Raw genomic sequence first — 27,836 nt, 5'->3', positions numbered from 1 at the left:
ATTGTTACAAGAAAAAAAGACGCATCTCAAATTCTCAATTCATCCAATTAATCTATACAATAATGTTTATAAAAATTATTTGAAATGAGAAACTAAGGAAATAAAACATACATGTTTCGGTGAATTGAATTATGTCTTGCCAGTTGCATCAATTCTTCTTAACGAAGATACAAAATATATGGTCCCATAATGCAAGTTCTGAAGTCTGAAGCTCATAATTAAATTCATCATGCTGGATTCACGTGATGAAGTTAGTTGAAAACTAAAGTAATACAAAGTATAAGACTAATAACTAGATGCATTACAATAAAATATTTTTTTAAAGGCAAAAGCTAACGAATGTCCCAGGGCGTTGGATAAGCTAGCTTGAAATAGAAAGATTAAATTAAAATTAACATTATATTAATTATACCGATCAACGCATGACTTTGTCATGCTTTTCCAAATTAATACCACTTTAGGTAATATTTTAGATGCTTATGCAACACCTCAGGGACGTTCGTTAGCAATATCCTTTTTTAAAAATTTAGCTTGATTTATAGGTTCAGAGCAATACAATTATAAATGGAGGTGGTGAAATTAAACTTGTGACTTATTATACAAATGCAATAATTTTATTTTATTATTTTATTTTTTTGTAAGTTATCTAAAAATGTAAAACTAATTAAAGAGTTTATTACAAAATTGGCAAAATTACTTGTCGATTGATGTAGACATGTATTTGATCAATAATATATGCCTAAAATTTTCATTATTAACTCGAACGAAATAATAATCCGAAAAAAACTATTCTGCATTTATACAGTAGGAAAATCAATTTTGTAGTTAATAAAATGTTTCTTAATAATTTAAGAGCAAGGGTTAAGTTCACCATGATTGTTTGGTCATGTATGGCAACTTTGTCGAGCAAGTTGATCATTTATTACATAATTGTCGAGCAACTTTGTAGCAAAAAATACGTAGCTTTTAGTAATATCGTCATAGTTGTGTCAATGCTATGAAATTATTTGTTTGTTACTGAGAAATTGCGTAGCACTCCGTTGTACTAAAGTTACTTTGCCTTCCTACTAAGAAATTGCTCAATTTAGCTATGTCACTACTTTACTAGTGAGTATATTGGAAGAATACCAAAAGAAAATCATGCTTGTAAGATATTGGCTGCTATTTTTTGATTTAAAATAAAAAACAATCATGGGAGAATCGATAATAATTTGTCTACATCCGTTGTACGCAAGTGTTAATCAATAAGGTTAGCTAGAATACTTCTTAACTTGTATGAAACGGGGTAAAAAAGGTGAGACTTTATTACTTCAACTTATTTAGACACGGGGATGAATAGCATTTTCCGTCTTATGGCATAAGATTGTTATAGGATGATGATGTATACGATTTTTATCCTTGTATGATATGCGCGTTAAAAAACAAGAAAAGAGAGAGAGAAAAGGAAGAGAAGACATTGCTTCCCGCGTTTTCCATCTCTGTTATTATACTTAGTAACCACATTTCCTAACCCTCTTTGTTGTTCCTCATGCGTGCAAGCCATTCTCTAATATCTCTCCATTTCTTGGTCATTAACGGTTTCAATTCTCTCCAAGCATCTTCAATCTTCTTTATTTTTCTCTCTCTCTTCAATTTTCTGTCGTTTTGCTTTCTCTTAAACCTAACCATCCACTTTCAAAACTCTCTTGATAAAAATCTTAACAAAAATCTGGTTTCTTTGTCTCTTTCTTCTTCAGCAGCTGTTTATAAGTCGAAGAAAGATCTTAAATTTTCTGAAATTCCTGGATTTTGGCATCTGGGTTTTGTTCTGCTGTTTGAAATCTGAATTGGGTTGGGATTATTTTCTCAAATTTTTCATATAAATCATTAGAAAAACACACTGCATTTCTGGGTTCTGCTCTGTTTCGTCGAGTTTTTATGGTTTATGAATAGGTAGGGAATAGGTTTCTGAATGTTTGTAGACAAATTTAAGAGAAGATTTTGCTGTAATTTGGGTTTTGATATTTGGGTTTTGATTGCAGTGTAAATTTGGGACTTGAAATCTGAAGTAATGGGAGGACATATGAGCAAGAAAGCGGCCGAAACGACAGCAGAAATCAACAACCTGCAGTACACAACAGAGCTAACATCTTATGAAGCAGCCTGTAAAACTGATAGAGATTTGCAGTCTTTTGACACAAACCTTCATGCTAGAACCAATCATGTGATCAACTCTTTAGCAGTCGGTGTTGAAGTCCGGTCGCTTTCGTTCACTTCGATGAAGGAAGTCACTGAATGCTTGTTGGAGATGAACCAGGAAGTTGTGAAGGTTATCTTAGAGTGCAAGCAAGATATATGGAAAACACCAGAATTATTTGAGCTTGTTGAAGAATACTTTGAGAACAGTTTACAAACCCTTGATTTCTGTGCTGCATTGGAGAAATGCCTTAAAAGGGTCAAAGACAGTCAGTTGCTTATAATGGTGGCTATGCAGCAGTTTGAGGATGAAGGCGGTGCAGGGGAAACGAGGTACTCGAAAACTTTGGAAGAGTTGAAGAATTTCAAGGCAGCTGGTGATCCTTTTACTGAGGATTTTTTTCAAATATTTCAGTCTGTTTATAAACAGCAAGTCTCAATGCTTGAGAAGTTGCAGCTTAGGAAAAATAAGCTGGATAAAAAGTTGAAATCTGTTCATGCTTGGAAGAAGGTTTCTAACATCATATTTGTGACCACTTTCGCCGCAGTTCTGATCTGCTCTGTGGTGGCGGCAGCCACCTTGGCTCCACCTGTTGCAGCGGCTTTAGCTGCTGCAACGGCGATCCCTGTGGGATCTGTAGGGAAGTGGATTGATTCCCTATGGAAGAACTATGAAACTGCACTGAAAGGGCAAAAGGAGGTCATTAGCAGTATGCAGGTAGGGACATATATTGCTATAAAGGATTTGGATAACATTAGGGTGCTGATAGACAGACTGGAAATCGAGCTCGAATCCCTGTTAAAAACTGCTGATTTCGCAATTTCTGAAGACGCTGTTAAGATTGGAATCGAAGAGATCAAGAAGAAGATGGTTGTTTTTACAAAGAACGTCGAAGATTTAGGTGTGCAAGCTGATGTCTGCAGTAGGGATATCAGAAGAGCTAGGACTGTTGTCCTGCAGAGGATCATCAAACATCCTAACAGCTGAAAAAGGAAAGATTGACTGACTTCAAAATTTCTTTCATTGTTATGTTGTTGTTTTAGACACTTTGAATTTGAAATACATTATTCTGTATCTGTAATTCTTGCAATTGAATTCTTTTCATTAAATGTTACAAATCACAGGATTTGTATTCCTTATTTGAACATAGTATTCATTAAATAAAAATATATCTTTATCTGTAGTAGTTCAAATTTTCTTGTTTGCTTTGTCTGATCCATATCATTTTTGTTTTCTGTATAGTTTTCTGATAGCTCCTCTTATCTATTTTAATTTGTTAATTTAGTTACCACCCTACTACCCACATCCCTCTTAGACATGGTCCAAATGAAACTAAGGCAATGATATGTCGATATTGACACAAAATACTAGATGGGTCACTTATTTTTTTTGGGATCTTGAGAGAGCCATAAAGGATAATGATGTAGATAAGAATTAATCGCAAAAGCAACAAAAGTCTTGAGATCACCTTCTGAGTCATTATTGACAAACCAAGCTAGTATCCATATACGTATGTATAACTATAAAATAATGTTGACATTCCCCGTACACATGTCCAAATGGGAGTAGGACAACAATGTAGTGAAATGATTTCTGACATTGACATAAGATTAGCATAATGAAAAAATCCATTGCAAATCATTAGTAGTGACATAGGTTTAGCCATATAATTATGATCTAAACAGGATCAAATGATTTTCATATAAAATTACATTATCCTACCAACATATTGGACACTGGTAAACGTAGCACAATATCTGAGTCAAACAATTAGTTAATACATTCCTAAGGACTACAATAAGCTGGACTAAATATCATATAATATTCTAAAGAAACCGACCAATATTCAAAGAAGATCAAAAGAAAGGATCTAAGGATTCCTGCTGCTTTGAGGACCACTGAAAAGATAGTAAAAGAGAACTTTCTTTTGATACAAGAAATAGTCATAAAGAGGCAAATATAAATTCCATGAAGTAGAACATGGTCCAAGACTCTAAGTCATCATTGACAATAATGGTTTAAGTATAGGGAGGGTCATAATGGCATTATGCACACGGGGTTCGACCCCAATTCTTGGTTCCGACCCCAAGACTTAATTCAAGTAAAAATTGTCAAAGGCTCACAACGTATGTTACCTAAACTCTTCTTTTGTATAATAAAACAAATACACATTTTTATCAGAAAAATCAATAACACAAATACATTGCATATAGGCTAAAAAAACACAAAAATATCATAATATGATTATCTGACACTTGGACACAAAATCGTGTTTGACGCTAGCTTCTAGTCAAGTTTACAATTGTTACTTTGAATATCATTGAAAATAATGTAGATATCATAAGTAGACACATTCTTGTCAAGCAATGAAGCAAGAGACTAATGATTAATCATTTTAGAAGCTTTATTACGTGAAGAGTCAAACAATAAACATGTTGCGGGGCAAATCAGCTTTGGGAAATATAATAGGTTAAGAGTTGCTTTCTTGAGAACGGTTGCCTAACCATCATGTGCTTCCTACCTTTCTGAAAAAAGAATGATGTTGATGTGTTTTAGGGAAGGGTGAAGCAGTTTCAATGATAAATCAAACTGCATCAGAGAAAATTCGGTAAAAACTACTCGTATTAACACAATTGTTGCAATAATCAAAGAACTAAGGAAGAATTGATCTAAAGGGCTTTTAGTTCAAATTCAACCTAGCTAAAAGTTATGGAGGGCTGGAGGCTTTAATATACAAAAGTATATCCGGAGTAGTTGTTAAGAGTGAAGGATGAAACTAGTCCAATCTTGTCGTCTTTTTCTTACTACGTATATTCTTTACATACGTATCACATAAGAGCGTTTTGAGGCTTTTTCTGGCTATATATGAGGTCATTTTTCGAAGCAAAAAATCCTAAGGATTGGATGATTTTGTTATTTTGTCTATCTTTGGGATAGGGTTATCATAACCTAGCCGTTTCTATCCCCCACTAGTTTTTGTTAGAGTATCCTACAATCTGAAACTGGTATTTGAGACAGATAACAGTCTACAAGATTAACAAATAAAACAGAGATTAATCTAAACGAAAGCATAAAAATATCATTAGCGGGGTACTATCAACTAAATCTCATTTCTAAAACAGGCCGAGTTAAGAATGACATAGGCAAACATAACTGCAACTAGAGGACTCTAGATTAATTAATAGTTATATGAAGTATAATTTATTATGGTTCTTGATTTGTGTCTATTGTGGCTAAGTAGCAGAAGTTATCTTAAAGGACAAACTATGTGTTCAGGCTGAGGCAATGTCAAATTATACTGCAAGTAGAAGCAAATGATGTCACAGAGTCGTCAGAAACGATTACTAGAAGCTACTAGTTGCAATGTCAATAAACCATTATCAAATAAACACTACATGAACCTACAGGATTTAGCTATTTTTCTAATTTCGAATTCATCAAATCCAAGGTGTCATTTTAGCTACATCTCAAAACCGACATTTTTTTGATATAGCAGCAGCAGTAAGCCAGCAACAAATTGTCAAACATCTCAAGAAAAATAAGCAAGAGCTTGTTTATCTAAAATGAGAAACTTGCCGAACACAGGAGTGTGACAAATATAATAAAAACGATCACATACTTAGAATGTAAATAAGCAAGATGCAAGAATTGCCTTAAGTTATGGGCAGATAGATGGATAAACAGGTCTGTTCCAAATGATATACCGAGGAAAAAATGTAATTACAATGTTAAATATCATGAAAGTCACAATGATTGGCATAAAGATGTTACTAAGGCACTAATCAAGTGCCTGCCTGATATTATTCTGCTTAAGCCATCGGGTTGGAAAGCAAAATATAGGTGAAGGCCGGTAGTTAAACTTTGTAGCAAATGCTAAATAAAGGCATACTAGAAGTACGTAAATCTTAAACCAGACGAAAGAGGAAAAAGTGAGAAATGTACAGATGCTTGTTAAAGTCAAGGCAGCAACAACATTCACCAGGGATTTCATCATGCAGAGTTCTTTTTCTGTTCCTTCATTAGGGAAGTGGCCTGTGGAGTAAAATTCGGAAAGAAGCTTGTCCTTGAGACAGAATGTGTCCATCAACCAAGTGCCCAGCTCCTCCTCAGAATCAGGAATGCTGCTTATAGAGAGACGTCGAATGTGGATATGAACTTCAGATGGATTTATTCCGAACACATTGTCCAAGAAGAAAGGGCACCGAGGCTTGTACCCGATAGTAACATCATAGACTGCAAAACAAATGGATTCTCAGGTAAAGAAGAAATAACATTAAAATCCATAGACAATTAGAAAGTGCAAAACAGTGCAAACCTGCATTAACAGAGTTCCTCAATTCTTCCATGCAGGCAAAGAATCCCTTTGTTTTTGGAAGCAGAACATTTTTAAGGATAGGCAACCCATGATCAGCGGCATATTTTTGACTTCGAATGCTCTTCTGTTCACTGCATCAGAACACATCATGAATAAACTTGGTAAAATATTAGAAAATAATCATTCAAAGTGTCATTGAGGATCTTAAAATTCCTAAAATCTGCAAGACCTTCAGCATTATTCACTTAACAGAGCCAATTATATTAATAAAAATAACTTATGTCAACTGAAATCCCGCTTCCTCTTGCCCCACCCACCCAGAGGTTAAATACTGGGCAAGGCATTATTAATCAAAAACAGTGTGAAGTTCAAGTTATTAGGTATCAAGCCTCAGTCAGTTGAGCCCTACAAAAGGAAACATCTAAGGACTTAAAGATTCTAGCATTTTCTTGTATTTATCTATAACAATCTTTCAGAAAAATCTATTTGATGCAGAAACTTCATCAGCTACTGTGTACAAGGGTACACCAAACACGCAATCATCTTATCATCATAGGTAGGAAGAAGCAACTCATTTATTCCAAACAACCAAGAATAGAAAACTTGTCCAAATTGGATTAAGCAATTTGAAATATATAATCATCACAGAAGAGAAGGCATTACGTACGTGAAATCTGTGCCCTCCGGAAAAATAGCAAGCCAAAGGGGATCTTGGGGATCCTTCAGCGTTGAAAGCATCTGATGCATGATTGGTTCATCAACCTCCCACTTTCTATGCACAGGAATGAATTCCAATATCTGAAATGCCCATCCAAATACAGGTAGTTTCATTAAGCTGCTCTTAAGAACATACTTGATGTAGCCCAGGCTACCCTTTCTCAATGCCAGATCCCATATGTACATCCAGTCAACCTCAGTTCTGTGGTTAGCAAGTAACAAAATACGCTCCTTGTCAGGAACAGTCTCTCCAGAGAAGACTACTTTAGTCTTATTGATTTTTTCAAACAAGAAAGGCCATAAAGCAAGCCAGGAAGCAAACGCTACAGAAGTCAATTTCCTGCTGTAGTGTACACTAAATAATCGTACTATAACTGCTGTCACAAAGCCAATATACACCAGCATCATAAAGGCGGTTGAGATTAGCACCAGCAAACATATCACACCCCTTAAAAACCTGAATGGTGTTAATGCACGGAGCTTCTCATTGTCATCCAAAGCAAAAGGTTTTCTCAGTTCCATTTTCTCACTTATACCCACTAGAATTTCTCAATATGGTGCCTTACAAAGAGTGGAAGAAAGTGCAGCAAGTGAAACTTCTAGATCCAACCTGATATCCAAGGATCAATCAAGGCCGTCCAACAAAAGTAACAACCATGGGACTGTACCAAAAAGAAGATGAAAATTTTTCACTCAAGCTGTCAAATGGGGTAAATGCTATCTTATTTGGTTCATTTCAAGAGCAGATCAATTTATTATCCCAATTCAGAGGAATGCCTTTGAAGTGAAGAATGGTTCAAGATACAGAAGAAACAGTCACAATTCACAAGTAGATTGGCAACGATGAATAACTTCCTAGAATAAATCAACAAATGGATACATAACTATATCAGTTCCGTTCAAAATTACCAGAAATTGAATTAAGCTGTTCCTCTAGCAGAAGAAAGGTAGTGATAAGGTGGAGCAAGACCAAATATAAATATATAAAGTAGCAAAAGAATGAGTAAGAGGATGAAAAACAGACAATACTAGGGATGAAGGACAGTAATTCTTAGAATTCAATGAGAAATAGTCTTAAGCCAAGTCGATTACACTTTACACATAGTATTTAGTACTACGAGAGCAAATGCTATGAATTATGATCTTGGAGAAATATTGATATAAGAACCCATACTATTACATATAAGCCAAATAACCAAACAACCCTACATTGGCTTTAGACATGATTCATACACAGCATTGGATTCAAATCCAAGCTTCTGTTATATAAACTAGAAAATTATTCTTAAAACCTTAAACTATACAATGCCAAACTAATTAAAATGAATTCAAATCATCAATGAACATCCTTAATGGATTTCATCAGCCTTTCGAGTTCATTCTATGATACTACTATTATATATCGAAACAAACATCAAATCCTCCTTAAACTAACTGCCATTTGCTTAGAATACCAATACTCTAAAAATGGTTGGTCCAAGGGTAATTACCCATTTTTACACTTTATACTAGTAGTAAATATGATCACATTCTTCAAAATCACTAGTAAAAATGGTTAATTATCCTCTAACAAAGCAGCATTCGCTTACAATCAGAAACCCTGTATGACACTATGACCCAATTCCTTTTATTTTATCAAGATCAACATAACACAATTTTATTTTATTTTTTAAAACATCAAAATAGTACAATTTGACCCAAAAATACTTGTATATGTAGCAAAGATTTTTAGTAATGTGATCAAACTTTTTACTTTTTAACTCTAAAATTAGAAGTTTCCCTAACACACAATAACATTTTCCTAATCTGGGTTGTTCCGGTCACCAACAAACTTCAGAATTTACCAAATTATTGACAAATAAACACATAAAAACAGAGAAAATAGTATGAAATTTAATAAAAACAAAAATTACATAAAACCCATGAAAATTGGGTAGCAATAAACTCAAATCACCCAAAAAAGACTATAAATTTAAACCTGCAATGGCTTCAAATTGGTGAGTTTCTGAGGCAGGAAGAGTGAGTGGGCTGAAAAAAAAAAAGGGGAAAAATAAAAAAAGATGTGGACATAAAATGTGGAAAATACTGTGAGATAAAGGTAGAGTTGATTACCGTATATTTAGGGAAATTGATAAATTTGTTCTATAAAAATGGTGGGCTAGGGTAATAAGGACAAAGAAACTATGGCTGCCCATCAACAGGATGAGATGGAGGAGACATCATTCTGTACAAGAAATGAGAGTGCGGGAAACTGATGGAAGCTCAATACTCTAGATAGTTGTGGAATTATTTTTATTTATTGTTTTCGTCGTGTTTGGGATTTCATGCTTGTCAATGCACAATTTTAATGATATTCATAATTTTTTTTTTTAAGTGTGAATTTGTAAAAGTTATAATATGGAAAAAAAATCTTATAAACTTTATCTTTTTATTGCAAAAGGTAAGTGACATAAAACTATATGAAATTATAAATAATGCTATAAACGAGCAATATTTTAAAATTTAGTACTAGTTTTGATAAAACGTAAAGGAGAAAAACACATATAGATCAATGTAAGATCAAAATAGTATGATTAATGATAACCAAACTAGTTGTGGCCTTAGTAATTGCATAATTTGTTACTGTGTGTTGTCAAATTATTTATAGTTTGGGTCCAAAAAAACAAAAAAAAAACAAAAAAAAAAAACAAAAAAAAAAAAAAAAAAACCTGTACTTCGTATGTGCTAAAAATTAGAAAACAATAGAAAAACTAATGATTAAAATGAAACGGCAAATACAAGTAAATCATACTCCAATACAAGTAAAACCAAGCAACGAACCTACCAAATGTAATTTCTCAAAATGAACTTCAAATCTAATAATTTTGACAATGATAGAGGTCCATATCCACAAAAGGGAACACATAACTCTTGCCAAAAATAGGTTTGGGTAACATCTTTTTGTCATTAAGGAAATTACAATCAATTAGGTTTATTAGGTCGATTATTAACAAGTCGAATGAATTAGATTTGAGTTAAATTGTGTCAAGCTCTTAGGTTAATCTTGGATATTTAATCGATGAATTCAAGTTTAAGCTCAGGTCTCAAACAATGCGAGTTGAATCGTATCTCATGTATTATCCAACCCAGTTAAAATGAATCTTGGTAGTACCAAGTTGAACTAAACCCCACATTATGTAATATTAAGTCAATCAAATTTTTTCTCGGGTCAAATTGGGTTCCAGGTTGTTAGTGATCGGATGTGAGTTTCATTCGGTTTACAAATATCGAATTCAAATTGGGTCTCAAACATCTTTGGGTTGGCTACGGATTTGAGATCCAAATTCTTTAGATTTATTTTCATTTGGTTTCGATTGGTTATTCAGATCGGATCAGTTTTTGACAACCCTACTAGCGATGAACATTGTATCGGATAACTTGAATGGGCTAGGATCTCTCTTAAAATAATATGTACACCACTTTAATACACATAGGCCCATATCCAATTCTCAAAACATTTTCTTCTTTTCTCCCTCCTCAAGTCTCCTAATATCTTCCCACATAAATTAACTCACCATTTCCAAAATTAATCAAGCTTAAAATCCTCTTCTAATTCAGTGTACTAGTATCAGTTCAATTTCCAGTTAAAAAAGCTCAATTTTCATGGAGATGGATTACAATCTTAGCATTGAACTTCGAGGACACGAAGATGATGTAAGTTCATCCTATTCTTATGTCAATTACGATTTTTTTTGTATAATTTTTGATAATTTTTTCACATTTCATGATGAATTGTAAATTAATTTGATCGAAAACAAAACCCTAATTTTTGCGGGATTTTAATTTGATTGCGCTTGATGAAATTCTAGGTTAGGAGAATTTGCGTTTGTGAGAATGTTGGAATTGCGACCTCTTCTAGGGATAAAACGGTGAGGTTTTGGCCGCTTGATCCGGCAACCAATCGAGTGCTTGAATCGCCGAAGATTATGGTGGGGCACACTAGTTTTGTAGGTCCACTAGCGTGGATTTCGCCGAATGATGAGTTTCCGGGAGGTGGGATTGTTTCCGGTGGGATGGATACTTTGGGGATGGTGTGGGACTTGAAGAGTGGAGAGAGAGTCCATGTCTTGAGGGGTCATGAAATGCAGGTTACCGGGATTGCTCTGGATGATCGCGATATTGTCACCTCGTCGGTTGATTGGTATATTTATCACTCTTTGCATCTGTTTTTTTGAATGTTGTGATGATTGTTATGACCATGAAGGCAGTTATGATTGGTAGAAATTTTGTAATGCGGTTAGAAATTAGATTGTTGTGGCTAGTGATTAAGTGGGCAGTGAATTTCTACTCAAAATAATAGGGCTCGACCTCAAAATAATATACAATTCAATAGGAAGATCAAATTTTTAGTATGAATTACACTTGTAGAGTTTTAGGTAGTAATGTACAATCAAAGTCAAATCTAGTGAGGCTGACTACGAATGTCATATGTTGCCCGTTATTTTGGGGTTAAGAGAATATTTGATTAAATTCTTGTTAGGGATTGATATACCAATATTTCTCTTTGTTATGGGTTTGTTGTATGATTGGCATTAGCTAATGAATATTGGGGTAGCTATTTAAACGAGCTTCATTTATCTTGGACAAGTTTGAATTTGCTTTCATATCTTGTGAATGGAGTTATGGAAATGTAGAACTACTTTTCTGGATATGATTCACAACATGCTAATGAAGAAGTGAGGTACACTGTCATACAGTTGTGTATACTAAGATTTAATTTGATAGGCACATGGGTAGTGATTTGACTGTTTTTCTTTAGGGAAATTTAAGAGATCTATTGTCATATTTGTTATTGTAACCAAGTTATTTGTTTCTCTGGGAGCTATTGAACATGTTTCACTTGACAGGAGAGAAATATGAGACGATGAGGTGTTCTTATTCAACTCAGCAATTAGTAATTTTAATAGTCATGTCACTTGTGAAGCCTGCCAATTAATAAGTAAATTAATGATTTATGCTCGGTGACAGTTTTGACATTGCAAATTGCATAGTTTTGTTCTTTATTTTGCCACATTTTTCTTAGCACTTTGAAGAGATGGAGAAATGGGAAGGCTGTGGAGTCCTGGGAGGCTCATAATGCTCCTGTACAAGCTGTTGTAAAGCTACCCTCAGGCGAGCTTGCCACAGGTATGCGTTTCCATTTATTGGGATTTTTCTTTGTATTAAAAGGATGGGTAATTTCCCTTATACTTATGTGCAGTGCATGTGATTTATCACTAAGCAAAAGCTTGAGTTATAATTATTTTTTAGGGGAAGCTATGACTTAGGGCCTGTTCATATTTACTGAATTGAGCTGAACTGAACTGAACTGAACTGATTGGAGCTGAACTGAACTGATTGGAACTGAACTGAACTGAACTGAACTGAGCTGAAATGAATATTTTATGTGAGAGGGAAATTAAGAGCTGAACTGAACTGAACTGATTGGAATTGAACTGAAATGAACTGATTGGAATTGAACTGAACTGAATTGATTGGAGCTTAACTGAACTAAACTGAACTGAAATTAAGTAAATATGAACAGGCCCTTAAGGTTGTAAGAATAGTCATATTGCAGTTGCCAACCAACCTAGCTGTTCTTTAAACTGTAGACTGCGTTGAACTTTTTGGTTTAAAGTCTTTTAACATATATATGAAATTTCAATTTTGCGATGAAAAAGTTACTGTATTTCACTCCCAAAAGAGAAATTTGCACCAATATTAGTATTGATATTGTGTGTGTGTGCGCGCACACACACACGCGTGTGCTCCTTTGCCTAAGTGAATAGATTTTTAAGTTTTCATTTCACTATTGGCTTAAAACTGAATAAATTTGTCTTTTTGCTGATCAGCAACAGATATATGCTTAGTTATATTGACACAAATGGGCCAATGGCATGAAACATTTGTCTAACACTCTTAATTATCATTTTCTTCAAATTCCAGGATCCAGTGACACAACCCTTAAACTCTGGAAAGGCAAAACATGTGTACACACGTTTGTTGGACATACTGGTTCGTTGCTTTGTTGTTATAAGAAACTTTCTTGCTTGATTCTTAGGCCCTGTTCTTTTGGACTTATTTTCAGTTTAGCACAGAATAACAGGGTCTTAGAAAACAAAGATTATCAGTCTCAGATCTATTCTTCATGTTCTAATGCCTACCGTAAATTTTATAGATACTGTTAGAGGTCTGGCTGTGATGTCTGATTTAGGAGTAATTTCTGCTTCGCATGACGGGTAAGAAACTCTCTATGCTTGTTCCTCTTTCTTGTGCTCATTTTCTCTCACCTGCAACAGACAATAAGTTTCTGTTTTGTCCCAAAGTTTTATTCCTGACACATGAATGTTCATCAGATTTGATCTTTTACTCTATAACAGGCATTTAACTCCTTTCCCCACTGCTTCCATTACTCTATCAATCAGGCATTATGCTGGTTGGATGATTCCTTTTCTCATCTAATGGTGGGTTTGATTTTTCAGTTCTGTGCGACTCTGGGCACTAACAGGTCAAGTTCTGTTGGAGATGGTTGGTCACCAATCAATTGTATATTCTGTTGATTCACATGTCTCAGGTCTTGTTCTTAGTGGTAGTGAAGATAACACAGCCAGGATATGGAAAGGTTGTCAACTACTTCCTTTGTTATTGTTGTTGCATTGAGTCACTGTAATTCACTTCATACTTTCCCTTGCTATTTTATGTGGCTTTTAGAGCTTTTAAATCATCTTTCAGATTTTAAGGAAATATTGAATGTACTTGATCAAATATGTGTTGTTATTTATCTAATCCATCTGTCTCAGTTAATGCATCTAGCTTGAGCTTATATTAACTTTATAAACATTAGGCTTGTCTCTTTTTTATATTCAGGCAAACTAACCTCACTTGAATTGTGTAGTTTAGACTGAGTCTTGTGGAAAATCAATTCCTCTAGAGGATAACAGTAATCGCAATATGGGAGGTTGGATAATATAAGTATAAAAGTAGTCTCATTGAGTTACTTTTACTAACTAAACAATTATAATAGGATTATCACAATAAGGAAAGATGGACATTTTTGTGGCGCTGCAGGAGTATTTTTTATTTTATATTTTTAATGTGCAAGCAGCATTTAAATTAGTGTGTTTGGTCACAAACTTGGTCTTTGAGCATATAAGTGAACTTGATTGGAAATGATTTTAGTCTTTCTTATTCATTCCAACTTTGAGATTTTAGTTTGGATCATCTTCTGTGTGGTTGGCTACAAACTTGTTCTTTGGACATAGTTTTGTTACTTTGTTTCTGATTGGGATAGAGCCTCATAGAGGTTGGAGTGCTGATCAATTAGCCAGTTGAGTGGTAGTGTAGGACCATAGGTACCACATACTTAATTTATGATTGAGGGATAAAGTTTTGGTGTGGAACATTGGAACTCCCTATTATCCAGATCCAGTATCGAATGTATAAAGAATCTCTTATCTCATACCTTAAGTATTAAATTGTTTTCAAAATTTCTGGGCTCGCAATAGGTGGAATTCCTAGTCTAGCTTGATCAATTGTTCTATTGATGTAAGGATCCGTGGTATAGCAATTGTATTCTGGATTAACTTTTGTAGGAATGCATTGACTATTGTGAGTTTATTGTTTCAACAGGACACAATTTATTTTTGATGGTGAGATTTGAGGTTGCACTAAATGCACCTTTTTGTCAACGCACTGAGAATATTTGCTTTGCTGCTGTCTGCCTGCCTGCTCAACCAGCATTTTCTACATACTCAAAACATATTTTACACATATCTATGCTTCTTGGTCATGAAGAAAATTCTTTTTGCAGACGGTGTATGTGTTCAAGTAATTGAGCACCCTGGATGTGTTTGGGATGTCAAATTCTTGGAAAATGGGGACATTGTTACGGCATGCTCAGACGGAGTAGTGCGCATCTGGACAACACATGCTGATAGAGCAGCAAACCCTATGGAGGTTCAATCATTTTCTGAACAACTTTCTGCTTACAAGATCAGTAGGTAATTATGCACCCATGTATTCAAATATCTTTTAATTACTGGACATTGTTATAGCTTGTACGTAGCACTGTCTAAATTGATGTCTTACACTATATTATTCTTATGAATGAGAAATTCTGTAAATATCTTGAAAATAGGTCTGTGTACATGAAATGGACATCATTAAGCACATTTTTATAGGCATCACTTGTAAATGTAGTAAATGATTTGTTATTGTGAAATGGTAGTTTGACACTTTGAATATTTTGACGTCTTTTATATGACTTACAAAAGATCATATTGCAGTCATGGCTAATGCTATTTGCATATTGTTTGTGTCAGAAAGAGAGTTGGGGGATTGAAATTAGAGGAATTACCTGGATTGGATTCATTACAACTTCCAGGTTTGATGAAAGTAGTTATTGGCTGCTTGCAGCATCAATTCTAATTATTTTCTAGATTGATCTGCATCCTTTTCCATTTTGCAGTTTTTTTTGTTTTCCCGAGTTTTCTTTCCCTGATTTGATATCTGAACCACATTTATGCTCCAGGTACCAGTGATGGACAAACAAAAGTTGTAAGGGAAGGAGACAATGGTGTAGCATATTCTTGGAATATGAAAGAGTACAAGTGGGATAAAGTATGTAACTTTTGTGTCCTTGAACACTTTTTTTTTTCTTCCTGTCGTTAGCCCACATTAGGTCTGGCTATAACCAAATGAGTTCTGAGGTTTAGTTCTGATTCCCCGTATGCCAAGTCGTAGAATGTTTAGATTTGATGTACGGGTTGGGTGCTAGTTTGGAACATTTTATGCCTAAGGTTTTCTTCTGGATACCTCTGTGAGTTTTTAAAATCAAAATTTGCTTGTCAGCTTCCATTTAAAGAAGTTTATGGTAATTGCTAGGCTGGCATTTAATCTTAAAGCCCAATGTCTAAGCACTTATGTATATTTTTTTTTATTTTTTTGTTTGGAATATCCCGCATTGACGTTGAACAGACTGTAATCCATAATTGTACCATTCCCATCGTTAGTATAAGAGTATTAGTCTGTTGGTTCTGTGATTGCTGTGTGGCTTGTCAGCTGTCTAGTTGGGTACTGGAGTACTGGACTATTAGTGCTGTACATATCTTGTGGGCTGTCTAGTTGGGTGCTAATGTCATAATTTTTTTTTTAGTGAAAATCTGGTTTTTGATTAGGTTTTGGCATTTTAGCCTTTGTATTAGATGGGGGTAGATTTTGCAGCCAGTGTCATCATGTTGTTGAGTATCCTGTGTGGTTTACAAGTACTTATCCTGTTGGCTGTTGGATATCACTTATTTATCAGCAGTGCTATTGTGGTATATTATTTCCCTTGACAAACTTATACTTCCTTTGCTTCATATTATTTTGCTACATCTTTCTTTATATGAAGTATCAAATGGATTAAAAAACTACTTGATTTGCTAATAGGTTCTCTCTGTCTGTATCCTCACCACACGTCCCTTCTTTTCCCCCCATCACATGGCCTCCTAAAAATCTCATGCCTCCCTCTATGTCGCGATATTATGAGATGGAGGAAGTATATAGTGGCCTGAGTTTGTGATTTCGCTTTTTGTCCATTATTCTTGTTGCTAATATGTGTGGAATTTATCCTCAGATTGGTGAGGTTGTTGATGGACCTGGGGATGGCCTTAAGCGTCCTGTAATTGATGGAAAGGAGTATGATCATGGTGAGTAGCTTATGGCAGTAAACATTTTGCAACTATGTGGAGTGATGGACCAATTGTCATCTGTTGCTTGGATATTTATCATAGATTTATTGTCATTTTTTTTTTGGTATTGTTCCCAATGACAAATGTTGGACTGAGTCGTTCAACTTCATATGCTGCTTGTTTTCTAATTTGCATTTGTTTTCACCTTCTCCTTATTGTGTTTGTGTCTAGTGTTTGATGTTGATATTGGGGACGGGGAGCCTATTCGTAAGCTGCCTTATAATCGATCAGGTACCTTTGTTTTTGCTGAATAATGTATTAATGTGCCATCTGTGATGGTGTTGCCATTAGTATCTTGTTGAAGCATATGCAGGCAAAACATTTTGATTCTTTGTCAGAATTTGCATTTCAATTCTGTGAATCCCTGCTTCACATTGAATAAATTTCAATGACCTTGATCTTTTTCTAGATAATCCATATGACACTGCTGATAAGTGGCTTCTTAAGGAGAATCTTCCACTTTCTTATCGCCAGCAAGTTGTAGATTTCATTTTAGAGAATACTGGTCAGAAGACATTTTCTTTTGATTCATCATTCCGTGATCCTTACACTGGATGTAAGTTAATATATTTTTCTTTTGATTTCTCATCTGCGATCCTTTTTGTTTTCTTATCCTTAATGTCAATTTACATTATATGTTTATTTTTGTGTATTTCAGCCAATGCCTATGTACCTGGGGGTTCTTCTGCCAACCATGGTATGTGCTTCTGTTAAAATTCAGTTTTTATATGCTGTTTTTATAGTTGATCACATGACAAGTTTTAGGTGATGCTTAAGCTTAAGGTCCAATATAATGAGTTTCTATTTTCCCTGACGTACATCTTGCTTTTAATCAACAGCTATTTCTAATAAACCTACTTTCAACAATTTCAAGCATATACCCAAGGTACGCTTATACTATTCTCTTTAACATTTATTATTATTACTCTATATATTATTTGTTTTCTATTTATCAATCTAATTCCAGATTCTTTTTCAAGGACAGGGAGTTATATAATATAAATTAAGATTATTTCACCTTGTCCTTACATCTATTGATTAATCATGCCAGTCGAGGAACAAAATTTGTAGATGTGTCATATATTCAGTAGAAATAATTAGTTATATTGGACTTGCTTTGATTTTTAGAAGTCTGGAGATCTGGACTGAAGCTTTATCATGAACTTTTGCGTTAATTGTAATGTCCTTAAAGTGCAACTATTATCTGGATGTGTTCATATTGTAGTTGTTCATGAAGAGTCTTTACAAGGGAATTGGCTTTCTTATCTTGTGATGGCGATTAGAAGTATGTTGTATCATAGATTGTTTTCCTGGTATTTATCAGTTATCTTTAGAATAAACTGGAGTAATACTTTAGCGATCCTTGAATATGAAGCTATTTAAATCTAAAAAGTTTTTTTTGATTAGACATAATCTAACTTTGCATTCATACTACTAAATTGCTGCATACTATGCAGATTGACAAGCCTTTTAAGATTCTTCTTTTGTTTCTATTGTTGGTGAAAAGTGCATGGCTTTGTAAAGATTTGAGGATTAGCTTTTAAAATTTGAGAGCTCCTGAACCCCTAGTTTTTGAACCTTTAATAGAGCATTAACATTCTAGGTTGTCCATCTTGCAGAAAGGTGTCCTCATCTTTGACGTGGCCCAATTTGATGGGATTTTGAAAAAGATGTCTGAGTTCAACAATACTCTTCTCTCTGACCAGGTATGTGCTTTGCTAATCCCTCTTCTAATTCGTGTACCAAATGGTTCCCCCACCCACCACACACACACACACACCCCACAACCCCCCCCCCCCCCCCCCACACACACACACAGGTTGTAGAAATATATTTGAAATCTTTTGATGTTTGAATGAGTTTGTACTTTTCAAAACATGCTCTAGTTGACATATTATACCTTTTAATGGTAAGGATTGCGTTTCTATTGTTTAGTGATCTGATGATCCTGATACATTGTGGGTGTAATGTTTATCTGTAGTCAGATTGGTAATCTGTGATAACCTTTAGCATTGTTGTGACTCGTTTTGGTTACATTTGCTTGCATGCTTTGAATTTGGCTTTTTGATAAATATTCTGAATGATTTTTCTGTTACCAAATTCAAAGGGCCAGAAGCAGCTCTCACTTACTGAAGTGGAAATGTCTAGAATTGGTGCTGTTGTAAAGATCTTGAAAGATACATCACATTATCACAGTAGCAATTTTGCAGATGTAGACATTGACCTGCTGTTGAAACTACTGAACTCATGGCCATTATCCATGGTTTTTCCAGGTTTGCTTGCTGAAAGTTCAATTCATCTTCTTTAATCACTATATTTGTTCTGCATAACGATATTCTGGAGTGTTTCTTAATTATCTTTCAGTCAATGAGCATTAGTTTTGTTTCTCTACATGATATGTTGTCATTATTTCAGAATCTTTGAAATACATGGTAGAAAATGTGATAATGTTGTAGGAGCTTTGTCTTTATCTCATTCATGTGTCTTTTATTTGCAGTCATTGACATCTTGCGAATGATGATTTTGCACCCTGATGGAGCTTCTAAATTGCTGAAGCTCATAAATGGTGGAAATGGTACTGTGAACTTCTTGCTTCTATTGTGTTTGATCAGAGTTATTATTATTCTTCGATATCCCTGTATTGTATACCATTGACATGAGTCAAGTGGATACCAAGGAGTGATATCCTTGTGAATTTGTGAATGACTTTAAGCACAATTCCAGCAAGTTTTTAAGAAATGGATTGTGCATACCCTATTTTTTCCACAGCAAGATAATATGCTTTGAGGTCTTAAGTGTAGTGTATGTTGAGTTTTGTTTGCTTTCAGGGTCAATTGATCAAATTTGTACGCTTGATGGAAAGAGGATATAATTGGTTTGATTTGTGTCTTTTTTTTTCCCCCCAATAGTTCAAAATTGTATGCAGCAGGAACAACCCAGGTCATATGTATCCAGTATGTATGAAACGTTAATTGATGCTTTTTACTTCCAACGTTTCCCTTACCTTGGCTAGGCTGAACATGTAACTTGTTGGTGTTGGCACACTTTTTCCTTTAGAACATTGTTTTCTCTTCCTCTCCATTGAAAGTGAGTTTGTTGTGAAAAGAAAAAGTGTAAGTGAATGCTTACAGTTTATCTCTTTATTTGTCCAGACACATTAATAGAGATGATCAAGAAAGTTACGATGAGTCCAGTGATCCCGGCGAATGTTTTGACTGGTCTTCGTGCATTAAATAATTTGTTTAAGAATACTTCTTTCCACCAGTGGCTTCAATATCGTCGTAGTGAGGTTTGTCCCTGTCATTTACTAAAGGGCACTTTTGACTGTGACAGTTTATAGATAACATTTTTCTATTGTTGCAGATACTTGATGCATTTTCCGCTTGTTACACATCTAATAAGAATGTACAATTTGCTTATTCCACATTAATTCTCAAGTAAGTGCTCTTTATGTTATTTTATCTTCAATTCTTCCACCTGTGTGTGTGTGCGCGCGCGCGTGCGTGCGTGCGTGCGCACTTTGTTGACAGGGGATATCTCCAAGTATTTTAAGATATTACTCTAAGCATCCTTGAATGATAAGAACAATCCTGTTCATTTCTGTTCCCATTTTCATATGATATGTTTTATGTTGTGGATTGACTAGCATAAACTTCAGTTTTCCGTTCTGTTTATAGGCGGTACAAGTGTACTTAGAGAATTAGGTCTATAAGGGAGTTGGAATTCAGTGTTTTCATATGTTAGAACTTAGAAGAGTGTTTTTTGAGGTTTTCTATGGACTGATACTATGAAATCTTGTTGCCTGACCATTATGATTGTATTAGCTTTGCTGTGCTGTTGATTGAAAAGAGAGATGAAGAAGGGCAATTACAAGTACTATCAGCCGCACTTGAGGTAAAATCCTTCGGTTCCTTTCAACTGCCCTTTGTATTAAGCTACTGTGTTATGTGTTGATGCAATTATAGCCAATCTAAAACTATAGCAATATTATAATGCTTGCTCGGGTTCAACTGTTTCAAGGGAATAATTTTCATTTATGTTTGAGAATGTCGGAATATATTAATAAATATGATTGTAAACATAATTCTTAACGCATTTGGTCCTATGCTAATGCTAGTTCACACCGAAGGATCAAAAGAAGCTACAATTAGGATAGCCTAATTTCTTCTTTCATTCCATTCTCCGCTTGGCTAATTTTCTTGCTCCATATTATTCGTCTTTGGCTGTGTGATTGAATTTGTCTTTGGCTGTGTGATATTGCAATGCAATATTACTTGCAGTTTCAAATACAAATATTACTCTTCATTTTTTACTACCTAGTATACAGTGGCCAACAATTACTTAATCTGTTTGAAAAATGTTAAGTAACAATTTAGAATTGAGGAGTATTTGTGATGCTCATGGATTGAGCTTGCAATTTATTTAATTATAATCATGCAGAAGTGCCACTTTTATTTGCTGGGTAAAAATTTTGATTTATTCTCTGGTTGCAGATTGCTGAAGCAGAGAGTATGGATTCGGATTCAAAATTCCGTGCTCTGGTTGCTGTTGGATCATTGGTATGTTGTCTTCTTTTATCTGTTGTGTTTAGAGAGCGCCAAGCCCACAGGGTAATTTTCATGTATAAAGAAACACTTTAGTATAAAGAGGCTGTTTTTGCGATTGTTTACTATACCAGCAGCTCTCTGTGGAGCTTCTGGATGGATGATTGCTACACAGTTTTGCTGTGCAAGTCTTTGGTTTTTTCGTAGTATATGGTCTCTGTTTTTGGTTTAATGTTAAAAAAGCTGAGTTAATTGTTTAGAAATTATCTTATCTGCTTAAATAGTACAGATTACCAAGTATTTTTCTGCTTTCATCCAATCACTATGCATTGTATTTTGTGGATCCTTTTGCACGGAGTTTTCTTACATATCGACTTTGCTAGGTTTGGTGTTTAAACTAGTAGATTTGTTTTACTTAAGATTATAGACTGATTCTTGTTAGTGTCTTTTGTGACTCTATTATCTTAGAAGTTATTTTGGCTTACTCATGGTTTACTATTTAATTCAGCCAATCACCTACTGCATAATTTCTGTCTTGTTCTTGGACATTGTTTCTATTGACTTCTCAGTTAAAAAAAAATAAAGTAAAATAATCCCTGTTGATTTATATGCTCTGTGATGAGTTTTTCTTAGAATTTTGGTGTTTGCTTTGTTGCTCGTACTTGGGCACACATGTCTAATACTGTTAAGTTTCTAAGTGTCCGAGTCAGCTATTTTGTAAAATTATTACATAATTTTGGCCCAAAATAAAGTGTCGAATTGTCCAACCTGGTTCAAGTGTCGATGAGTGACATGAGCTCTTGCAGTGAATTAAGTAGTAAGTCACATAAAATGTAGTCTTGAGAGGATTGTCATAACCTCTTGTGTATCTTTCCTTCTAAAAAGAAAAGAAAAAAGACGAAGATTAATGTATACAATTCGTTGCTATTGACTTTGCAATTTGATGCAGATGCTTGATGGTTCTGTCAAAAGAATAGCAATGGATCTTGATGTTGAGAGCATTGCAAAAGCTGCAAAGTCTTCCAAGGATTCAAAGATTGCTGAAGTCGGGGCTGATATTGAAGCACTAACAAAGCAAAGTTAAGATCTTCAGACCAGATTTCAATAGATGAACAAACACACATCATGTTGGATTTTTGCTGAAGGTCTAGGGATGATACTGCTAAAACAATACATGGAAAATGAAACATAGTGATCTCTTGATTTGTACAGTTATAACAGCATTTGTAACCTTTACTTTTCTTTGGTAGTATCATGTTTCATTCATATAGCCACTGCTACAAGGCCTACAACCCTGCGTTCTTTTAATTTCCTGTTGCAGTGTTGCTTACCGTAACACATTTAGAGTATTTTTTTCTTTGATTATGCTGTAGAGCCTTTGGATTCCTATCCTCTTCTTTGACACCCCAACCCCCCCCCCCCTCCTCCACCAGACGCGACAGGGGAAATGATGATATGTAATCCCAGATTAGGTTCTAACAGTGAGATTTCAATCACATTCTTCCTAAAGTTTCTAAAATAATATCGTCTGCACCTCGTAGGATATCACAGTTGTAAATTTGGCTGCCCAAATAGATGATTTAGCTCTCTTATAAGTTTGTAGCGAAAAAACTATCATACATTCTTTACTTACGTTGCAGAGTATCACAGCTACAAATTTGGCTCCCACATAAATAGTTTATAACCCTCTTGTGGTAAAAAGTTAATTTTCTGAAAATTTATACTCCGTATGAAGTAATGAAGATGAATCTAACATTATTCTGCATTTTTTTTCCTTCTTAATTATAAATCATCACTAAATTTTTAAATAGTGCCAAAAAAAAATGATGCAAAAAGCAAATGTTACACAAGACTTGAGAAGTTCAACACCAAAAGAAAATTTGGGAGAAAATGGAGAGAGAAACGTGTAAAGAATTTTGCGGGAAACAAAATGTGGATAGGATAAGCAGATAACGGTTTATAACACATCTTTTATTTTAATCCAAAAACACAAATTTCAGTTAAAACTCTATAAACTTAAGAGAAAAAACACACTCTCATACTACTGATTAAAGATGAAATCTTCATCTTCAATTCTCACAAAATCCATTCATCTTTATCGACCTAAAAATTCCTTCAAATTCCACCATTTTAATCAACCCCATTTCCCCAATTTGCAAAATGATAGAAAAATTAAGTTTTTCAGGATTTGTTGCAAAATTAATGTACCACAAGATAAGAGCAATAAACCCATTTCCCAGAAGATTGTAATTTCTGAAGGAGCTCCATCTTTGAAGGAGAATGAGGATGGTAGTGGGGATGTTCCACCGCCGTTGCCGCCGAAAAAGCCAACTTCATCTGTGAATAGGATGTTGAAGAGAATCCCTCAAAGGGTTTTGGGTGTTTTGTCAAATTTGCCACTTGCTATTGGAGAGATGTTTGCTATTGCTGGTCTTATGGCTATTGGTATTGCTCTTGTTCTCTCTCTTTTTGTGTACTAGTATATTAAATTATGAGTGTGTAGCGAGTTACAAGTGCAATGATGTAGACGGGATTTGATTTCTGACCCAGATGCCATCCCAAGGACTATAATTTTTCTCTAAAAGTTTAGTTCAATGTGGAGTTGTAGGGTTAATTTGAAATTGATTGTTTAATTTGTTGCTACTATATGTTTTATGCTATTGTTTGTTTAGTTTTGTTGTTGAGATTTGGAATTTAGCAATTTTGCTTGGTTGATATGTAGTTTTGTTTTAGCAAGATTATGAATTTTGTTCAGTTAGGGCAAATTATGTCAAATAACTACAGCAGATCCTGGTTTTGAGTATTAGCCAATTTTTCAATAACGAAATTGTGGAAAGATGTTGATTTCATATAATAACTGTAGTCAAGTCCAGAGCTTTGACTGAGAAAAGGATCATATAAGATGTAAGGAAATTTCATGGAAAAATGAAGTAATATCATTACTTATGGTCTTGTTGATGACCAATTTGGCAAAATGAGCTTGTTGGTTTATTTTTGCTGAATGGATGTGCTTGATTATTAAGTTATTTTTGTAGTTTCAAGTTGTTTTCGATTATCCTTGGATTCTTAGTATTTGAATATATACTGCAGGTACTTTCATTGATCAAGGCGAGGCTCCCGATTATTATTTTCAAAAATACCCAGAAGATCATCCTGTACTTGGATTTTTCACTTGGAAGTGGGTTCTAACACTTGGGTTTGACCACATGTTCTCGTCGCCAATTTTCCTTGGAACATTAGGACTCTTGGCAGCATCTCTTATGGCCTGTACTTATACCACACAAATTCCCTTGGTTAAGGTCGCACGAAGGTCCAATATGAATTTCATACTGAGTTTTTTTGGCTGTTCCAAAGCAGCTTAGGTTCAATATAGTCACATGTATGTGTTTTCCGACAGATGGAATTTCTTAAAGTCATCTGAGGCCATTTGCAAGCAGGAATTTTCAGAAAAACTGCCTAGAGCATCAGTTCAAGATTTGGGTGTTGTTCTTATGGGGGCTGGATATGAGGTACAGTGTAACAGTTTCTGGTTTGACTAGAATCAGATTTTTATAAAATGAGCTGCAAATTGCTTTACTTTTGAGCAAAATTATTCAACTTCGTATATAATCTGCAGTCATATGTGTAATCGTGGTTGTATTAAGAGGATGTTCTGTAATTTTCAGTAAAAAAAGGGAAGATTATGATCAGTTAATCTCCTCTTCTTATAAAGTTTGTGAATATGGTTTCTGTAGGTATTCTTAAAAGGACCATATATGTATGCTTTCAAGGGTCTAGCTGGCCGGTTTGCTCCAATTGGAGTTCACCTGGCTATGATACTAATAATGGCCGGAGCAACACTTAGTGCCACAGGGAGCTTCAGAGGTTCTGTTGATGTTCCTCAAGGACTAAACTTTGTCGTGGGTGATGTGCTCAGTCCATTTGGATTCCTCTCAAAGCCTACCGAAGCTTTCAATACAGAGGTCCATGTTAATAGATTCTCAATGGAGTATTATGAGAGCGGAGAGGTTGGTAAGCCTTTTGATCTCATCTTAAATCTTCTGTTTCAACAAAAAGCTGATGTTATCACATTCACCGTAATTGTCAATACTCAAGGCCTCGTTGGCTTTCTGGATAACTCGTTTACGTTAGTGACTTTGAGACACTTGCTACCATGTTTTCTTTGGTGATCTATTGGATTATAGGGGGTAATGTCATACTAAATTTCTGGTTTTCATGCAGGTATCACAATTTTACACTGATCTCTCTCTGTTTGACCTTAATGGGAAGGAGGTGTTGAGAAAAACAATAAGCGTGAATAACCCTTTGAGGTACGGAGGAATTACAATCTATCAAACAGATTGGGGCCTCTCTGCTTTGCAGATTCTCAAGGATGATGAAGGACCTTTTAATTTGGCTATGGCTCCTTTGAAATTGAATGGTGACAAAAGACTTTATGGAACTTTTCTGCCAGTTGGGAATGATGACTCTCAGAAAGTCAAGGGAATGTGAGTACTTTTTTTTTGTTAATTCAGTTAAATTCTATCAACATTTCTGTTTACTAGGTCAATTTAATTTGTTGAAATGTAGTATTCTAGTTTCCTATGTGTTTTTTGCACTTCTTGCAATTACAAAAATTAATCTTTTCTGGAATACATTGCTTTCTGCTGGTATAAATATGCTAGATTGCTAGCCCTTTCCAAATTCCTATATTTATCTGTGGAAAAGTTTCATATTGTTTGTTTATGCAGATCAATGCTTGCTCGTGATCTACAATCAATTGTCTTGTATGATCAAGATGGAAAATTTGTGGGGGTTCGACGACCAAACTCGAAACTGCCAATTGACATTGATGGGATAAAAATTGAAATATTAGATGCCATAGGAAGTACCGGCCTTGAACTAAAAGTAAGTTTTAGGAGATATTCCGGATTTGTCAATTCTTATAAACTCATTTAGCTTCCCCTTGGCTAATCCACATGTCTCTTCAGACTGACCCTGGAGTGCCTGTTGTATATGCTGGATTTGGTGCTCTGATGCTCACAACATGTATCAGCTATTTATCTCATGCACAGGTGACTTTATGAGCTCTTGATTATCACTCTTCAAGGATTTGTTACGCAATTGCTACTTGGATATACTAATTCCTTTATCCCTACTATACAATGCTTACATCCCTGTTTCACCCCCTCGAGATCTTTTTTTAGTATCAAGGGGTGATTATTAATAATATAAAATGTATAAACATTGTTAATTAGCAAGACGGAATACCTAGGGATTACTTGATGTTGACGGAGAAATTAGGTGGCATAATTTTTCTCCCTTGAAGAACACACTGATTCTTATAGGCATGTTTATTTATTTATTTGTTTGTTTTTTATAGTTCATTTTTGTTGATACATGCTCACATTTTCTTTCTTGCAAATTATTCTCAAGATATGGGCTTTACAAGACGGAACAACAGTGGTGGTTGGGGGGAAAACAAATCGTGCAAAGGGTGAATTCCCAGATGAAATGAACCGCTTGCTTGATCGAGTTCCAGAACTAGTGGAAAAAACTCTAAACAAAACATCTGAAAGCATGAGTGCATAGCTTGCACTTCAAATGAAGTAGCAGTCATTTCAGGGGGGAAGAGAAGATCATAGCTCAACATGATTCACAGTATACCAGTACGAGTGCTTCCGCAATCTGACATTAATACACATTATTGTCAAAATATATGCTTTCAATCTCTCATTGATGAATGCTGTATATAGTTGTAGTCATTCTTTGGAAGTGTTTCTTGATGGTCTTTGAAGCTTGAGTAGGAAAGAATCTCAAACTCTCAAGTTTTGATATTCGGTTCATATTTTCCCCAAATTATATGTAAATGTATTACATGTGAAGGGCGTACTAGTTAATTGTATAATTGAACGAACTAATATATACAAAAGGGTTGAAATACTATTTACTATACAATGTTATAGTCATCTATTGTGGTGTAATTTCTCTTATCTGAAATTCTGAATGACTGCTGTTAGCCTGTTGATCATCCATCAGTCTACCAGAACCACTCTTTAAGTTGGTTATTTGCCTTTCTTGTAACCCCTATTCTGTGCAGCTGAAGTTTCAGCCACTGTATCAAGATCTATGTTGCTTGGACTTCCAATTACTCGTGTGTTAGATCCTTGACACTCCGACATGAGGAAGAAATGTGGACTGAAAGCAAGGAAATTTACTTTAAGCCACCACAAACACTTGGGACACACAATTGTGTCTAACTAACCTGAGTACCCAAGTCCCTGAAGTCTGAGTGACATTAGGAAGTAAAAGATTGGCTAGAATAAGAAGCATTGAGAATTTGAGATTGAAGAACC

General features: G+C 34.9%; 3 protein-coding genes and 1 pseudogene across 5 annotated transcripts; 3 read left to right on the top strand and 1 right to left on the bottom strand.

The window, feature by feature from the left end:
* Positions 1 to 1,576: 1,576 nt before the first annotated feature.
* LOC145620825 (UPF0496 protein At4g34320 pseudogene) lies at positions 1,577 to 3,362 on the top strand (annotated as a pseudogene). Its single transcript, XR_014108302.1, has 2 exons — positions 1,577 to 1,932; positions 2,022 to 3,362. The product of XR_014108302.1 is annotated as a UPF0496 protein At4g34320 pseudogene (transcript).
* Positions 3,363 to 5,867: 2,505 nt separating this feature from the next.
* Positions 5,868 to 9,456, bottom strand: LOC145620425 (putative 1-acyl-sn-glycerol-3-phosphate acyltransferase 5). 2 transcript variants are annotated; one of them, XM_081675101.1, is made up of 5 exons: positions 9,321 to 9,456; positions 9,187 to 9,236; positions 7,159 to 8,063; positions 6,492 to 6,622; positions 5,868 to 6,409 (listed from the first exon to the last, which is right to left on the bottom strand). In XM_081675101.1, the coding sequence occupies exons 3-5, from the start codon at positions 7,728 to 7,730 to the stop codon at positions 5,955 to 5,957; spliced, it is 1,158 nt and encodes a 385-aa protein (XP_081531227.1). In that variant the 5' UTR covers positions 7,731 to 8,063; positions 9,187 to 9,236; positions 9,321 to 9,456; the 3' UTR covers positions 5,868 to 5,954. The 2 variants fall into 2 exon arrangements, with proteins under 2 accessions (XP_081531227.1, XP_081531228.1); XM_081675102.1 differs by having other exon boundaries at positions 7,159 to 7,870.
* A 1,273-nt stretch (positions 9,457 to 10,729) lies between these two features.
* On the top strand, positions 10,730 to 22,903 carry LOC145619290 (uncharacterized). The gene is made up of 22 exons (XM_081673955.1): positions 10,730 to 10,901; positions 11,057 to 11,388; positions 12,271 to 12,374; positions 13,173 to 13,241; positions 13,405 to 13,465; positions 13,709 to 13,848; positions 15,037 to 15,226; positions 15,548 to 15,609; positions 15,757 to 15,845; positions 16,843 to 16,915; positions 17,129 to 17,188; positions 17,367 to 17,513; positions 17,616 to 17,654; positions 17,797 to 17,843; positions 18,577 to 18,663; positions 19,065 to 19,230; positions 19,455 to 19,532; positions 20,110 to 20,246; positions 20,321 to 20,394; positions 20,782 to 20,851; positions 21,451 to 21,516; positions 22,451 to 22,903. Exons 1-22 carry the CDS (start codon positions 10,851 to 10,853, stop codon positions 22,583 to 22,585), a joined length of 2,277 nt encoding a protein of 758 aa, XP_081530081.1. The 5' UTR covers positions 10,730 to 10,850; the 3' UTR covers positions 22,586 to 22,903.
* Positions 22,904 to 23,370: 467 nt separating this feature from the next.
* LOC145620268 (cytochrome c biogenesis protein CCS1, chloroplastic-like) lies at positions 23,371 to 27,473 on the top strand. The gene is made up of 8 exons (XM_081674913.1): positions 23,371 to 23,946; positions 24,592 to 24,811; positions 24,899 to 25,010; positions 25,236 to 25,508; positions 25,723 to 25,988; positions 26,232 to 26,388; positions 26,472 to 26,555; positions 26,917 to 27,473. The coding sequence occupies exons 1-8, from the start codon at positions 23,556 to 23,558 to the stop codon at positions 27,070 to 27,072; spliced, it is 1,659 nt and encodes a 552-aa protein (XP_081531039.1). The 5' UTR covers positions 23,371 to 23,555; the 3' UTR covers positions 27,073 to 27,473.
* Positions 27,474 to 27,836: the final 363 nt, after the last annotated feature.

The sequence above is a fragment of the Chenopodium album genome, chromosome 27 (genome assembly GCF_948465745.1).
Source record: "Chenopodium album chromosome 27, dcCheAlbu1.1, whole genome shotgun sequence".
Taxonomy (NCBI): Eukaryota; Viridiplantae; Streptophyta; class Magnoliopsida; order Caryophyllales; family Amaranthaceae; genus Chenopodium; species Chenopodium album.
Note: the sequence above shows the minus strand (reverse complement) of the source record. Positions and strands in the feature narration are given on the sequence as shown.

Coding starts and splice junctions, on each gene's coding strand:
- LOC145619290 (XM_081673955.1), top strand. CDS start 10,851: ATGGAGATGGATTACAATCTTAGCATTGAACTTCGAGGACACGAAGAT. Junction 13,242..13,404: donor CACGTTTGTTGGACATACTG/GTTCGTTGCTTT, acceptor TAAATTTTATAG/ATACTGTTAGAGGTCTGGCT. Junction 17,844..18,576: donor ATTTCAAGCATATACCCAAG/GTACGCTTATAC, acceptor TCCATCTTGCAG/AAAGGTGTCCTCATCTTTGA.
- LOC145620268 (XM_081674913.1), top strand. CDS start 23,556: ATGAAATCTTCATCTTCAATTCTCACAAAATCCATTCATCTTTATCGA. Junction 23,947..24,591: donor TGCTGGTCTTATGGCTATTG/GTATTGCTCTTG, acceptor TATATACTGCAG/GTACTTTCATTGATCAAGGC. Junction 26,389..26,471: donor GTACCGGCCTTGAACTAAAA/GTAAGTTTTAGG, acceptor ATGTCTCTTCAG/ACTGACCCTGGAGTGCCTGT.
- LOC145620425 (XM_081675101.1), bottom strand. CDS start 7,730: ATGGAACTGAGAAAACCTTTTGCTTTGGATGACAATGAGAAGCTCCGT. Junction 6,623..7,158: donor CCGGAGGGCACAGATTTCAC/GTACGTAATGCC, acceptor GTTCTGATGCAG/TGAACAGAAGAGCATTCGAA. Junction 6,410..6,491: donor GAGGAACTCTGTTAATGCAG/GTTTGCACTGTT, acceptor TTTGTTTTGCAG/TCTATGATGTTACTATCGGG.